This window comes from Semicossyphus pulcher, unplaced genomic scaffold (genome assembly GCF_022749685.1).
Source record: "Semicossyphus pulcher isolate SPU_LCO1_2020_fin unplaced genomic scaffold, fSemPul1.0.p SCAF_4, whole genome shotgun sequence".
NCBI lineage: Eukaryota > Metazoa > Chordata > Actinopteri > Labriformes > Labridae > Semicossyphus > Semicossyphus pulcher.
Genome location: NW_027211715.1, coordinates 27,944,189 through 27,957,629, shown reverse-complemented (window position 1 = coordinate 27,957,629; position 13,441 = coordinate 27,944,189). Strand labels below are relative to the sequence as shown.

General features: G+C 41.8%; 1 protein-coding gene across 1 annotated transcript in view; it reads left to right on the top strand.

The window, feature by feature from the left end:
* Positions 1 to 12,895, top strand: part of LOC138606856 (contactin-associated protein-like 4) — a 76,180-nt gene extending 63,285 nt beyond the window's left edge. The window contains exons 18-22 of the mRNA XM_069679324.1: positions 1,102 to 1,235; positions 3,592 to 3,679; positions 9,772 to 9,987; positions 10,360 to 10,431; positions 12,033 to 12,895. Of these exons, the coding sequence (XP_069535425.1) occupies positions 1,102 to 1,235; positions 3,592 to 3,679; positions 9,772 to 9,987; positions 10,360 to 10,431; positions 12,033 to 12,229 (707 nt within the window). The 3' untranslated portion in view covers positions 12,230 to 12,895. The remainder of the gene's footprint in view (positions 1 to 1,101; positions 1,236 to 3,591; positions 3,680 to 9,771; positions 9,988 to 10,359; positions 10,432 to 12,032) is intronic.
* The last annotated feature ends 546 nt before the right edge of the window (positions 12,896 to 13,441 follow it).

Here is a 13,441-nt window from a genome sequence, read left to right as displayed (position 1 = left end):
GGACTGAAGACGTGTCGAAGAAGAGTCGTGTTAAGAAAGTGGAAATGTTTGGAGTTAAAATGGATTATTTGTTAAACTAATAATCTGGAAGATTTTCATGTAAATTCTGTTAAGTCTCTATCTATCGCCGAATGAGGTAACACAATGGTGATTGAGCCTATGGCCCACTGATGAAAGCATTTGCATTTGCAGTATTACAGACTGGGAGAGGAGCTAAGCGGCTGCTTTTCCGGTCTCTGCAAGTGTTGCGAGTAAACAGTAATCTACTATGGCTGAACAAACAAAGAAAAGATGGATGACTACAGATACAACTTCAAAAATAAGTGAAAATCCAAAGAAAAAGAAACAAACTCGACGCTCAGATGAAGCAAACAGTCTAAAAAGGAAAGCGACCGTCAGCGAGGAAAATCAAGAGTTACAACCGGAGCCAACCGTGGACGTCACACATGTGACACCGTCTGGATATCTGGGAAGTGTGCTCCCGCAATTACCGTTTATCGCCATAGTTGCCGCCAAAGAGAACGAAACTGAGATCTTCGAGATTATAACTTTAAAGTATCAGATATCTGGATGAAATGTTCTTTCTTTGAAAGAATGAAAACATGTCAAAGAAGATTAGAGCGAAGAAAGTGGAAATGTTCGGGAAAAATTGATTATTTGTTTACTTACTTTTTTGGAGCTTTTTGTCATGTTTGTATCAGCAACACTGTAAAGATAACATTGGGTTATCTTGAATTTCATAGCATGGGCTTTGCTTTACTGTTTGGACACAATAACATTGCCTTATGTATATAAAACTATTTATTGCGCTGGTTTATACAGTTTACTTTAGCAACAGCTTGTATAAGATCTCTATCTTAAATTCAATTTGCCCCTCTACTCTATATTAAACTAGTGACTTTATTTTAGGGTTACACTAACACTGTATGCAGTGGATGCAAACTAATAGAACCTCAGCTCTTTGAGTATATACTTATAACAAGTCTCTGTTAGGAAAAAAACAAAATATAAACAAATACTTTCAGGATTGCAGCTTCTCTGAACAAGCTTTTTGAAGTCTGCACATTTTTCAGTGAACACTTTTTTTCCATGCTCGCACAGATGAACTGGAACTGAGGTACAAGTTGCACAGCAGCAGAGATGTGGAGGTGCTGTGGAGCAGAGTCATGAACTTGGCTGACGGACATCTGCACACAGTGACCATCAGGAGACTGGCAGACAACGTCTCCGTTCAGGTAAACACACATCAAATGATCCACACTGGCACAACAGGCAGGGATGGTTTTACAAATGTACAAACTGTGATTTTAAAGCTGCTGTGAGGAACGTTCGGTTTGTGTTAATTTTGGCGCCCCCTGTGGACAAAGCCGTACCTCGTATCTCTCTGCTGATTTTATGTAGATTTTTAACAAAGCCCTTTGCCCTGGAAAATGTAACAAAGGCAGCATGCAGTTAATCTCTTCTTCTGACACCTACCCCCTGCCAGCAGCTTCAGGCATTAGAAATAACTACATAGAAATAATCAATCTTGTCGCTGATGGTCTGGTTTGATTTCGTAGCTCATAAAGAGTAATCAGAATTAATTTCAGTCTCTTTCATAACCAGCAAAAAACTCCTCACAGGAGTTTAAGAAAAGGAAGAATTATTTTGTTTTTGAGACTTACCTTTAAAAGTCTGTCATGCTGACATCCAAAATGTGTGTTACATTGTCAAATAAAGCCGCTGCTCGCACTGCACTAAAAACAGCACTGATCTGATAATGAGAGGAAGCTTGCAGACAGAACACAGACACGATTGGGGCTCCTTGTCACATTATTGATTAATGCTGTTGGCGGAGTTTTTTTTTGATACCTTGCAGTTCATTTTAGCGCTGTAAATAAATCACGTATAAAGTGATATGAATACCAGGCTTACTTATGTCTCTTGCAGGGTTATCGGGATATGATCAAAGCTTGTACTGAGCTCATAAACAGTAAACTTAGTCTGTGCACAGGTGTGTCCAAAATTAGAGTCAAAAGATAAAACACACAACAATAATCTGTCCTGAGGATGTCCTGAGCTGATCTAAAGAGGCCCACTCCACGTGTTTGATTTATACGTATCTGCTTCGTTTGCCTTGTGAATGACAGATGTCTAAAACAATCTCCTGTGCTTTGTTGAAGCTCTGACAACAGCTTGCGAGAAAGTGACCTTTAGAGCCCCAAAACACAGCAGCACGCAGTTAAATTATCAGTATGACAGTCTGCATCAGCAAGCAATAATCTTCAAATTATGGTATAAAATTAGAATGAAATTTTCCATCCCCTCAGGCGCACCTGCAGGTGTTCAGCCTTGGGCAACAAAATGTCAGAAACACTCCAACCAGCAAACAAGCTTTTGGAAACAGCACGATGAAATATCATAAACTACATTTCGAGTTTTCAAACTTCCTTCCCTTTCTCTGTTTGCTGTGGCTACACTTTGGTCTCTGGGTGATCAACATTAGCAGATGTCTCAGTGATAAATGATTCACTAAGGCCCAAATCTCGGTGTTTGCAAGCAATACATCACGCCCTCTCTGTTTCATTACAAAGGGTGTTTACCACCTCAAAACCTGCTCCACTTCGACTGCTCTGCTCAGCTACTGAGAGGCACAGCATCTCAGAGCTCTGCCGGAGCCAAATGCACCCCCCTGTGCACCAGTTAGAGTTAAGCCCTGTTTGTGTTGCACCCGGGTGGATCTTTTACTCCTAGGATGGAGCAGGCGTAAGTTTAGAAAGACTTAAATCAAAGGTAAAACAAGTAACAGTCACAAAACTTAAAAGAAAAACACTGTGGCAGCGCGTCTTGTTTACAGGATGATTAATGAAAGGAGATTAAGACGAGAGATAGTCACCTGTGATCAGCTAGTGAGCTGACCGACAACAGACACAAACGTGGCGCTGTCCCCGCCCTGCAGGTGCTGATTGTTGCCGCTCAGATGTTATGCCAGCAGGCCTTTCAAAACACCGATCCAGACATGATAAATGTTCATCGGACAACAGCATGTTGATTATTTCTACTTATTGCAGCGGTGGTGAATTTCCATGTTGGTATCTTTTGTTTGTGTGTGTGTTCAGCTTTGCTGTGAGAACATTTTTATGTTCTGCAAACAACTCTCTGAGTTTCCTTATTTTGGTATTCCTTTACTTAAGTTTTGTGTTTTCCATATCTTCTGAAGAGAATCTGATGGGAGAAATTAGAAAGTGGAGAAGTGTGTTGTTTGGCAACATTCATCAAGTGTTCACGTGGACGCGCATCATAAGATCAGGCGCAGCCCCGACCGGTGTCCATTAGGCTTGGTGCACTCGGTGTAAATTCGAATCAAGAAGTCAGTCATAGTCGGACGTAAGAGAAAATACCTTTTTTTTAACGCCCAGCTGGTGCACTCGGCTCCTGGTTTACAGTTTTGGGGTGAATCCCCGTTTGAATATGCAGATCACATCACGGGAGGACACTTCTCTGCAGCCATTTGTCCTATTCTGTCCCTGACAGTTTGTCACTGTTATCAGCTTTTGCTGTCTACCTGCTAAGCTTTTACCTTAACAGATCTGACATGACGCTATCTTTCAGATTGACCAGAATGCCAGAGAGGACTTCAACCTGACATCTGATGTGGAATTCAACAGCATCAAATCGCTCATTCTCGGCAGAGTGCAGGGTAAGTGGGGCTCTCTTAGCGCAGACGCCAGCACTTAGACACACTCATTTGAATAACAGCACTGAGATGTTTGGCCTCATGCGACAGAATGCCGCTCCACCGCTTTCTGCTGTTTTCTATTCATCAGGTTGGGCGGTCTGGAGGGAAAGCTTCAGACTGAACAGCTGTGGCGCTTTTAAGAGACAGAGGAGTTGACATTCATATTCAAACAGTGACAAACACAGCACTTTATTGTAGAGATGCAACATAAAAGGACCTGAATAAAAGGTGGTGCCTCCCACTTAAGCTGCTGTTGTGTGGCAGAAGAGGCATTTGAGAGCCAAATGGGAGGGTAAGGTATTCTGTAAATGGTATTGTTTTTAACTAATGTAGAAGTTCAGAAAATACAGCAGAAGAATTTGAACTTTTATGTGTGTTAGCAAAGCGGTGAGTAATACAGTCGCTCTGTCTGTCTCTCTGAGCGGGCCTTCAGACAGCTGTAATGGTAATAACCTTAGAAAAGGTCTTTCACTTTGTATGGTAATGAGGAGAGATTGAAAAGAACAAATTACTTAGAAGATTGGAGTCAGCACCCTGAGATTCAGCATAACAACCAATAAGTCTGAGCTGCTGTGGGTGGGGTCAAACTAAACCAGGAAGTCAGACAGTACTGATCAGAACATTTCATTTTCACATCAGTCCAGTCGTCCTCTACATGCCTGATCAGTCCTCCGAAGGCTTCCCTCAAAGGGGGAAGACTTTGTACCACACGTGCCTTTGTAATTTCATCTGGTATGTCTTATTAGACTTCTCAGACAAAAGTAGACAAAATCTGTTATACACATAGACACGAGTCTTCATTTATTACTTCAGCAATATCGGAGCCCATCAGATATAGTCTGATGACGATATAGCCTCTGGGAGTGACGGTGAATTTAGCCAGCGGTTAGCACCAAACGACTTCCAGCCAAGACTTCCTTTTTCCGTGCGCTGCATTGCTTACAGTCCAGTTTACAACTTGAGAAGCGACCGTGTGTTAAAATCAAAAGTGAAATGAAATCCCCTCTCCAGATATGTCAGCAAAATAATCGGCTTCATTTATTTGTGCATTACATCCCCCAGAGGAGCGCCCGTTCATCTGTTTCTGGTGAGTCTCAGTGTAAACAGTAAGTTACACAGAGGCTGCACTCTGGCTTGCTTCAGCGGTATGGACCCGAAAAAGAAGCAGTTTTTCTTGTGATTTGCTTTAATTAACAGGTCTTACCTTTGACTAAATTTCCACATCATGATGCAGATAAGTAAAAAGTACAGATGAAGCTTTGTCAGGTCTGTCCTCAAGAGGAGAAGAAAACTACTTTTAAAATGCTCGTTTGTTGAACGGAGGTCAGATCGATCATTTTTGATGCATTCGAGGAAGTCGGGAAATCTAAACGTTGTCGTGACACAGCGTCAGGGGAATTTATCTCAAGCTGAGTTTTTGATCTGAAACAGATTGTTAGCTGAACTTGCTGCAGATGTCTGTTTCGAGAGATTAATAAGAAGCTAAATTGATGACCGCTGATGGGAGCCGGGATGTCATTACAGTGGATTACGTACCGCCAGCTTTTGCTCTCCACATGGACTGTTTTTCCTGCATACGCCGCAGCCTGCTGATACGTGATTGGTCAGTACAACTCTACAAGCCTACTACAAATGGAAAACTTCTCGTACTAATAACTCACGTCCCTGCCTACAGATTCTACATTTCTATGTAGATTCTACATTTCTATGTAGAGAGATTATTACTTCCCTGTCTTACAGGAATCCTTGAATCACTGGTTACAAGTGAATGTCCCACAGTTGAATCTTACAGTATTTCTGTTGAAGTGGTCAATTTTGAGCCCTCACCGGTCTGGTTGCAGACCTTTGCGTAGTACCATCACTGCTTTTAATACTGTTTCAAGCACGGACGAGAAAAAGCATAATGCTGCTTATTTCTCTGACCTGTTAAAAGCTTTCAGTCGCCTTTTCTCTTCTCAATCAGTCACTCTCACACAGCATGTAATATTGGGTTTAACTCCACTTCTTGTACAGGGTATCAGAGTTACCTCTCTGAAAGCTAGACGTAGAGTGTTTACAAAAGGTGTTCCACAAGGATCTGTTCTGGGCCCTGTTTTATTTACAATTTATATCAGTAATATTGTGTCTTGGATAGCTGACTGTAATATCCAACTTTATACGGATGATATTATTCTGTATTGTTTTGCACAATGCATTTATCAGCCTTAAACTGGCACTTAACTCCAACAAAACTGGAGTCATGCTTTTTCTCAGCTAGAAATATTAGTTCAGACAGCCCATGTCCATCCACACTGAATGGTACAAGACAAGCACAAGAAACAAGTACAAATCGATGCTGGTTTTTCTTTTACATTCACCTGCTTGGATTTGTGTGTGCGTGTGTGTGCGTGTGTGTTTTGTTGACCCAGGCCATGTTAGTGTGCGACCCAGCCTTCTCTCTACTGAGCCACAGGACCCGAGCCGTCATATCAGTATCAGAGAGGCAGTAAGATAGTTGATATACTGTCAGTCCCTGCCAGCGCTGTCATCCATCAGCCTAACTAATGGACCAGACAAGACTGGAGGGAATCAGATGCCCACAGAGAGAGAAAGACAGAGCGAGAGAAAGTGATAATGAAGAGAGAGGGAGGGTGAGATAGTGAGACACAGAGAGGCGGAGGTAAAGAGCAGCAGCTGGGCGGAGGTGGACACCAATCATCAGTTCATGGATACAAGGCCAGTGCTGTCAGTGTGGGGTTTGACAGCTCGCACCTTTTTCCTGAAGGCAGACTCTATAAGCATTGATACTGGGGATTTATTTGTATAAAGAATAATTTTCTTTTACACACAGATTTTTCATTTTTATGAATTTAGTTTGCTTTTTAGGGGTCTATTTTCCTGGATATTCCTGTAAAGGTAAAATGTTTGACTTAATATGGCAAGTAAACGTGCAATAAATGCTGGATAAAGCCAACTTCTCCGTCTACATGTACGGATATGTATAAGGAAAAAGCTGCTGGAAGCTAGAGATAGAGACAAAGTCTATCTTCATAGACATGAAGTATAAAATCTGGCATTTTAATAGAGCTATAGACACTCTTATGCTACAGCAGTTACTTAAACATTCTCCCATCTCAATCCTTCATCCTGCAGGCTGCTCGATAGATAAATCTTTGTCATGACATATATAAATCAAAATCAAATTATTCTCGCTGCTCAGAGGATCACATTCAATTTTAAACTTAATCAAAGCCTGATTACATTTATACAGCTGATAAACAGCCCTCTCCAGCCAGGCCACTCTGCAGTGTCCCGTTCCCATGTGATCAAAAAGTTGTTTCTCTGTGGTGATAACTTTGATTACACAGCATATCATTACCTTTCATTAAAGCGTCCTGCAGGGATAATCGCCAGGTCACACTGACATTTAAAGTCACCTGCTGTTATTAATAGTTATGTGAGTGAGTTAGCCATAACTGATAGTTTCTTAAAGAGACACACAAAATTTAACCTCTAAGTATAGTGTCTGCTGTGTTCAAACAGATCATATATCAATAAATGTATACTGTTCCCAGGTAGGTGTCTCAAATACGGCAGCTGCAGAGCATTTTTTCACAGATGTTCATCTTCAGGTAAAAATTTCCGGCACTACAAAACATTTTTTCCTAAATATTTTAAAAGAAATCAAAGCTTTTCAGCCTTCCTGAGGATACACAAAGCGAAAAATGAATCCAATGCAGAGGTGCGAAAAAAACAGTTCCTCGAGTGGCCACTTGAGGCTCCAGAAAACAAGAAGGTGGAAAAATGCCAATTTTTACAGCAGAAATAAACATGTTTACAGCCTGGTACAAAGCACAGGTTTGTAATAAATAGCAAATTTTATTGTTCAAGATAAGGTGAATTCTTTTATAGCACTTGTTTTTATTGTATTAAACCTTAAATCATAGGGGGCGGCTCACTTGAGTGACAGGTGGATCCTGGCTGTCTGCTAGACGTCAACACAGACACAGAAACACCGCCTGTTGTGCTATTGGAGCCTTGAGAATTTTTTGATGCAAAAAGTGGACAAATAATCTGTCTGTGTGTTTATGGAACTTTCTGGCCGTGAAAGAAGTCTGTGCTCCAGCTTTTTGGTGAGTTAAATGCTAGTATTAATGTATTTATATGTTTTTAGCACTAAGTAACAGGCATACTGCTCTGGCCATACCTAGCTTGTTAGCCAAACATTTATTTAATCGTCGGCCAGTAAATAGGAGTCAGGATTGTTGTTGGCCTTTCCCCGGATAGTTTACGGCAGATTGTAGTGATGAGAAGACAAGTGTTTTAGGTTTCCCGGTGTGTGTGAGGGAGCAGCGAGTCCGCTACTTCTTCAGTCTGATAATAATCACCTGCAGTCACCACCACAAACAGAATCTCCTCTGTGAAAAACAGAAAGTTAAACTGGCTCATTCACAAGCTAATGGGTCAGCCACAGACAGACTGTTTAGCTTTAATAACTTGCTGTTTGCCAACCCCTCGCTCCTCTCCAGCACTACCCTCTCATCCAAATATGGTCTCCTGGTTCCAGAAATTCAACATGGCAACGGCCACATCCAGAACTCGAGGCTTCATTTACGCAGTCGAAAAACCAATGGGTGACGTCACGGTGGCTACGTCCATCATTTATACAGTGTATGAGATACACATGGTCCCCAGAGGATGAATCCTTATGGTTGTGCGACTCTTTAAATCTCAGTGAGTCAGTCTAAGATATGATCTTGTACAAGATAATAATCATAATGTTAAAGGCAGATTATCAATTAATTTGTTCAGCCTATTCAAACACCAATTCATCTGATTTTGCACCATCATTACCAGCACTATAAAAATAGAGCTGTTATGAAGCTTGTTTCACGATCAATTTCATGTTTAACAGTGTAAGTAACATTTGAGTCTCCACTAGTGTCGTTTTAGACTTCTTCCAGATGTTTTTGAAACAGTAACATATGCCTTTTTTTAATTTAAATATGCTCACATTTACGATAACTGTTCAAGTGAAAAACTCATCCCTCCTTATTCATTTGAATGAGGCCAGTGTGTTATATAGTTACCATAGCAACTTCCAGAGTTGTTACATCCTTCCTAATAACATTATTCGATGCTCTGCAGTGTTTTTGATCCGGCACCTGGATCTGTTACTTACTCACAGAACTGAATTTTCTGTTTTTGTATATAATTGTTCTAACAGTACCTGAAACAAACAGCCCAAACCCACACCAACAGCCGCTGGCATTGTTTTGACCCAGTTTTTGGTCTTAACTCCCACTAACAACGAGGGGGTGCTGATCTCCAAACATCCGTAGAAGCAGTAAGTGGTAAAAAGCCTTTGGGAGGATCAGCCATTCTCATTAACAATGTTCATATTAGTTGATTCTGCTGGATGTGATTTATGTCCAGTGCAAATGTTGTGCACCGTTAAAGCACTGTGGCACGGCAAACAGCAAGAGCACAGAATATAATACATTTGACTTTGATGCTAGACACCACAATTCATGTCTCATCTTAGACAAACAGTTTCTAATCTGTATATTTGATGACCTGACTGGTGACCTGTCAAGGGTGTGCCCCTCCTCTCGCCCAATGACAGCTGGGATAGGCTCCAGCCCCCCTGTGTGACCCTGAACAGGATAAGCGGTATGGATGGATGGATGGATATTTAACCTTTCTTTAACCTTTACCACGTGTTTCAGTTCCCAGCATGCATGAACAGGGTAAGGAAAAATTGTTCCCAAAAAAAGTTCTTTAATATGAAAAACTTGCCTTTGAACATGAAGGCTTTTTCACTCTCGCCCTCTATCAGATTTATCTTGCAAATAGTTTGAGAAAAATCGTTCCCAGGAGGTTTTTGAAACATCAAAGACGATATTAATATGATTTGGGCATAGATGGATACCACTTATCATCGTAGCCATGGTCTCATCAAGATAATGTTTATCGCTGCCGTATTTCAAGTCTGTAATTGGAACTTGCTGATAACAAATGTGTCACCTCACTCAGTCTCTCCTCTCTCTCTCTGTGTCTCTCTCTGTGTTTAGAGTCTGATGAGCTGGACGCAGAGCTGGCCAGGTTGGCCTCTCTCGGGTTCACCGGCTGTCTGTCAGGTGTTAGCTTCAACTCCATCAGTCCTCTGAAAGCTGCTCTGCTGCACCCCGACAGCAACGTTATTGTCACCGGTCCGTTGGTGCGGTCGAGCTGTGGTTCCTCCTCTTCAGCTAATCCCTACACAGCAGAAACCACGCACTCCTTATCAGGTACAAAAAGCTGACTCGGCCCTTATTTCATATACTTTACTAAACATACATCTATAGGTTATTACTCCTCCCTCTTTAATATCTCTCTTCTGGCAGTGCATTAGACTTTTTATGGGCTCATTAACCATCCTCCTCAGTGAGCAGACAGTGTGTTGGCACAAAGGCAGATGAGATTATTCAGACATCTGTAGTAGAAGAAGTCTGTGCTGTGGCCTTTAACAAGCACTGTCTGCACTGACTGACGAGTCTTACATTGACTCTACCATCTCATCTATCCCTTTATGCTTCTGTACTAAGTCACAATGTGTCTGTTTGTGTTTAACATTTGGCTCTTTTTTGGATTCTTCTTCTTCTCTGTCTTTCTTTCTGCAGAACAACCTGGTTCAGTGGATCCAGGTCAGCCTTTAGTCAACGCCATGAGGAGTGACTCAGCTCTAATTGGAGGTAATGAGAGCAATTCATTAAAATATCAACAGTGTGCTCAAAACTATTTGGGAGGCTGCGGCTGGATGTCAATAGGGCGTTGTCTATGTAAACACAAGAAGCGCTGTAAATAGCGAGAGATGTGTGTCATCTTTTTTCACAGGATGCAAGTTAGGGAAGAATAATTTGATCTTGGAGGCTGAGGAGGCAGTGAGGAGAAGCGATGGGATGCCTGTTTAATGATGACATTTTGTGTGAGAATTCACAAAATGCACGAAAATATCGCCGACAAAATGATTTGACTATTATTTCTATTTTAAAACCACCTTAAAGCGGCGTTCAACTCAGTCAGACGGCAGTTTGTTCCTCGTAAAGCTGAAAACTTTGTGGAGTTTTCTTGCAAAAAAAGTTTTGTTTTAAATAATTGTTTCTCTGACAAACTTGAGCACTAACCAACATGTTGATATTTCTCAATAACGTTGCGATCTGTCCGTGCTTCCGTGCACAGTTAAAGTATAAACTTTGTCTGTCATGCTGTCATACGTCCACATGCTGTGTAGTTCAGATATTTCACTGATAGCACAGAGCTGTAGAGGCATCAGGCTTCATGATCAAGCAAAGTTTCATATCACGTTATGGACACACAGTCCATGGGACGATGCGATGACTCCGTGTATGTTTGGAATGTCAGACACCTATTGGGTTTTGTGGCCCCTAAATGACCAAAGGCCCGGCACCGGTCCGTGGCCCGGGTGTTGGGAACCCCTGCTCTACAGCATTTATAGCCTTGGCTAATTTGCATTGCATGTCCCCCGATGGGCCTAGACAAGAGACGGTACAAAACAGACTCAACATACAAATAAAACAGATACAATACAGGATACAAAATATCCTACAAGAAGCACTAAATCAAACATGACTAGTTTACAGAGCCTGCTTTAAAAGCTGTTTGAGTTTGTGTTTAAAAGGCTCCCAGTCAGGGTCCAGGCTGATCTCTGCAGGTAAGGCATTCCACATATTGATCCCCTGAACAGAATAAGCGCTTCATCCAAGCGATAATTTACGAAAGGGCACCTTACAACCTCCGTTAGATGCTCCACGTGTTACAGAGCCTGCTACTCTCTAACAAACCTAAATGTGTGTAAGTTTGCTTTTGCAATTCTGCTCTCATCTCCATTGTTCAAGTCCAACCAAGAGACCCACTTCACAGGGTGCCTGTCATGCACAGAGTTTTATCCACCTTCACATGAATGTAACTCTTGGAAAAGAACACAAGCAAATAATCGAAAGATTAGCTGGGCCCCATTCAGACCGGCAAACATGGCGAAAGAGCGATGCAGAGTTGGCCTTCTGTCTGTTGGACAGGAAGGTGCCTCAAACCGGATAGGACAAGCTAACCGGCAGTTAGCATGCTAGCGCTAAGGTAGCGGTGATGCTGTCGGTGTTAGCTCAGTGGGGTGGGCGTGTTCTTGCACGAGAGAGTGAGGGTGACAAAGAGCCCAGGAGGAGGGGCCCATTTTGAATGTGTTGTTGACAAAATCCTACTTATTAAACCTTTAATACACGTTATTTAAGGCATGTATTACAATCATAAGTCATGTCAATTATGTTTGTGTTTTCAGGGGTGATCGCTGTGGTGATCTTCATCACTGTGTCCGGGCTGGCGATCATGGCCAGATTCATCTGCAGCAGGAAGGAGACGTATCGGAACCAGGAAGTAAAAGCAGCGCAGCCCGAAGACGGCCATGAGTTGCCCTTCAGCAGCCAGGCGGACTCTCAGAGCGCTCCCGGTGAAAACCAGAAGGAGTTTTTCATTTAGCGGAAGCCCTGAACTCCACCGACCTGACTGGACAGTGCAGCTGATTTATAAAGAGCTCAGTGCTTCACGAGACGCGCAGAGCCCCGCGGCCGCTGTCACCAGTGGATCAACAAGATGTGAAGTGAAAAACTGAACAATTAATCTTTTTTTTTTTTTACGTCTGCTGTCATTTTGAGGATGTAAATACTTTGAAATGTAAATGTTTATTTGTGTGCTTTCCCTGCCATAATGAAAAGTTTAAATAATTTATTAAAAACAAATAGATGTGATGTTCCAAACACAACTTTGTTGCAGTTAAACTAGACTTTTGGACCTCATGTTAATTTATAAAAAGCACTTTTTCTACAAGGACGATGACCCTCCTGCGACATTCAAGACGACAGAGCCATAAAACGTGTGGAGAAATATGGGAAGACTGAGTCAACTGACGGGAGGTTTGACACGTGTGTTGTACATCCACACGCCAGCCAAAGCAGCACAGAGCCGACTGAAATCCATCTCTAATACCTGAACATCATTTCCACACCTGCTGTATATATTTACACAAAATTAAAGTCAAGCGAAAAACTTCACTTCCACACTTTGTCTTTGAGTCAGAAAGCTTTCATGTCACCTCCTGTGCGTTTTCTTATATCCTGAGAAAAATAAAAAAAAGCTTTACAATGAGACCGAGGTTTTTCAAAAACGTTAATTCCTGCCTGTGCCTCCTGCAGCGAGCAGCTGTCATAAAAAAGATTCAAAGTAGCTCGAAACAGTGCAGCTTTAAGCAGCAGGAACTATAAAAACCTTGACTGTCACTTCCTGCAGACGATGAAGTGTTTCTGCTGAAGCACTAATCCGTGTTTGCTTGACAGGTAGACTAAAAGATAATCAGAACTGGAAGTAGAGAGAAATGTAGAGACGCTGACAGAGAGAGGAAGTGATGAAATGAAAACGAGCAATCCAAATATTATCGGATATTTTTACTTCACTGTCTCTGCGATACTTTGGGCTTTTTTTAGGATGAAAGTACCTCAGTCTGCTTTCATGATCAATGATTTTACCTCATCAATGCAGAGTTCAGCTATTTGTTCTATCTGTTCTCCATCTGCAAGATGTTGATGTGATACGGTGCGACATTTTCATATAAATAAACGTCTCTTTTGATACTCTTTAGCACAGAATAACCCCACACGATAATTACACGCTTGATGGAAGCATTTACATTTGCAC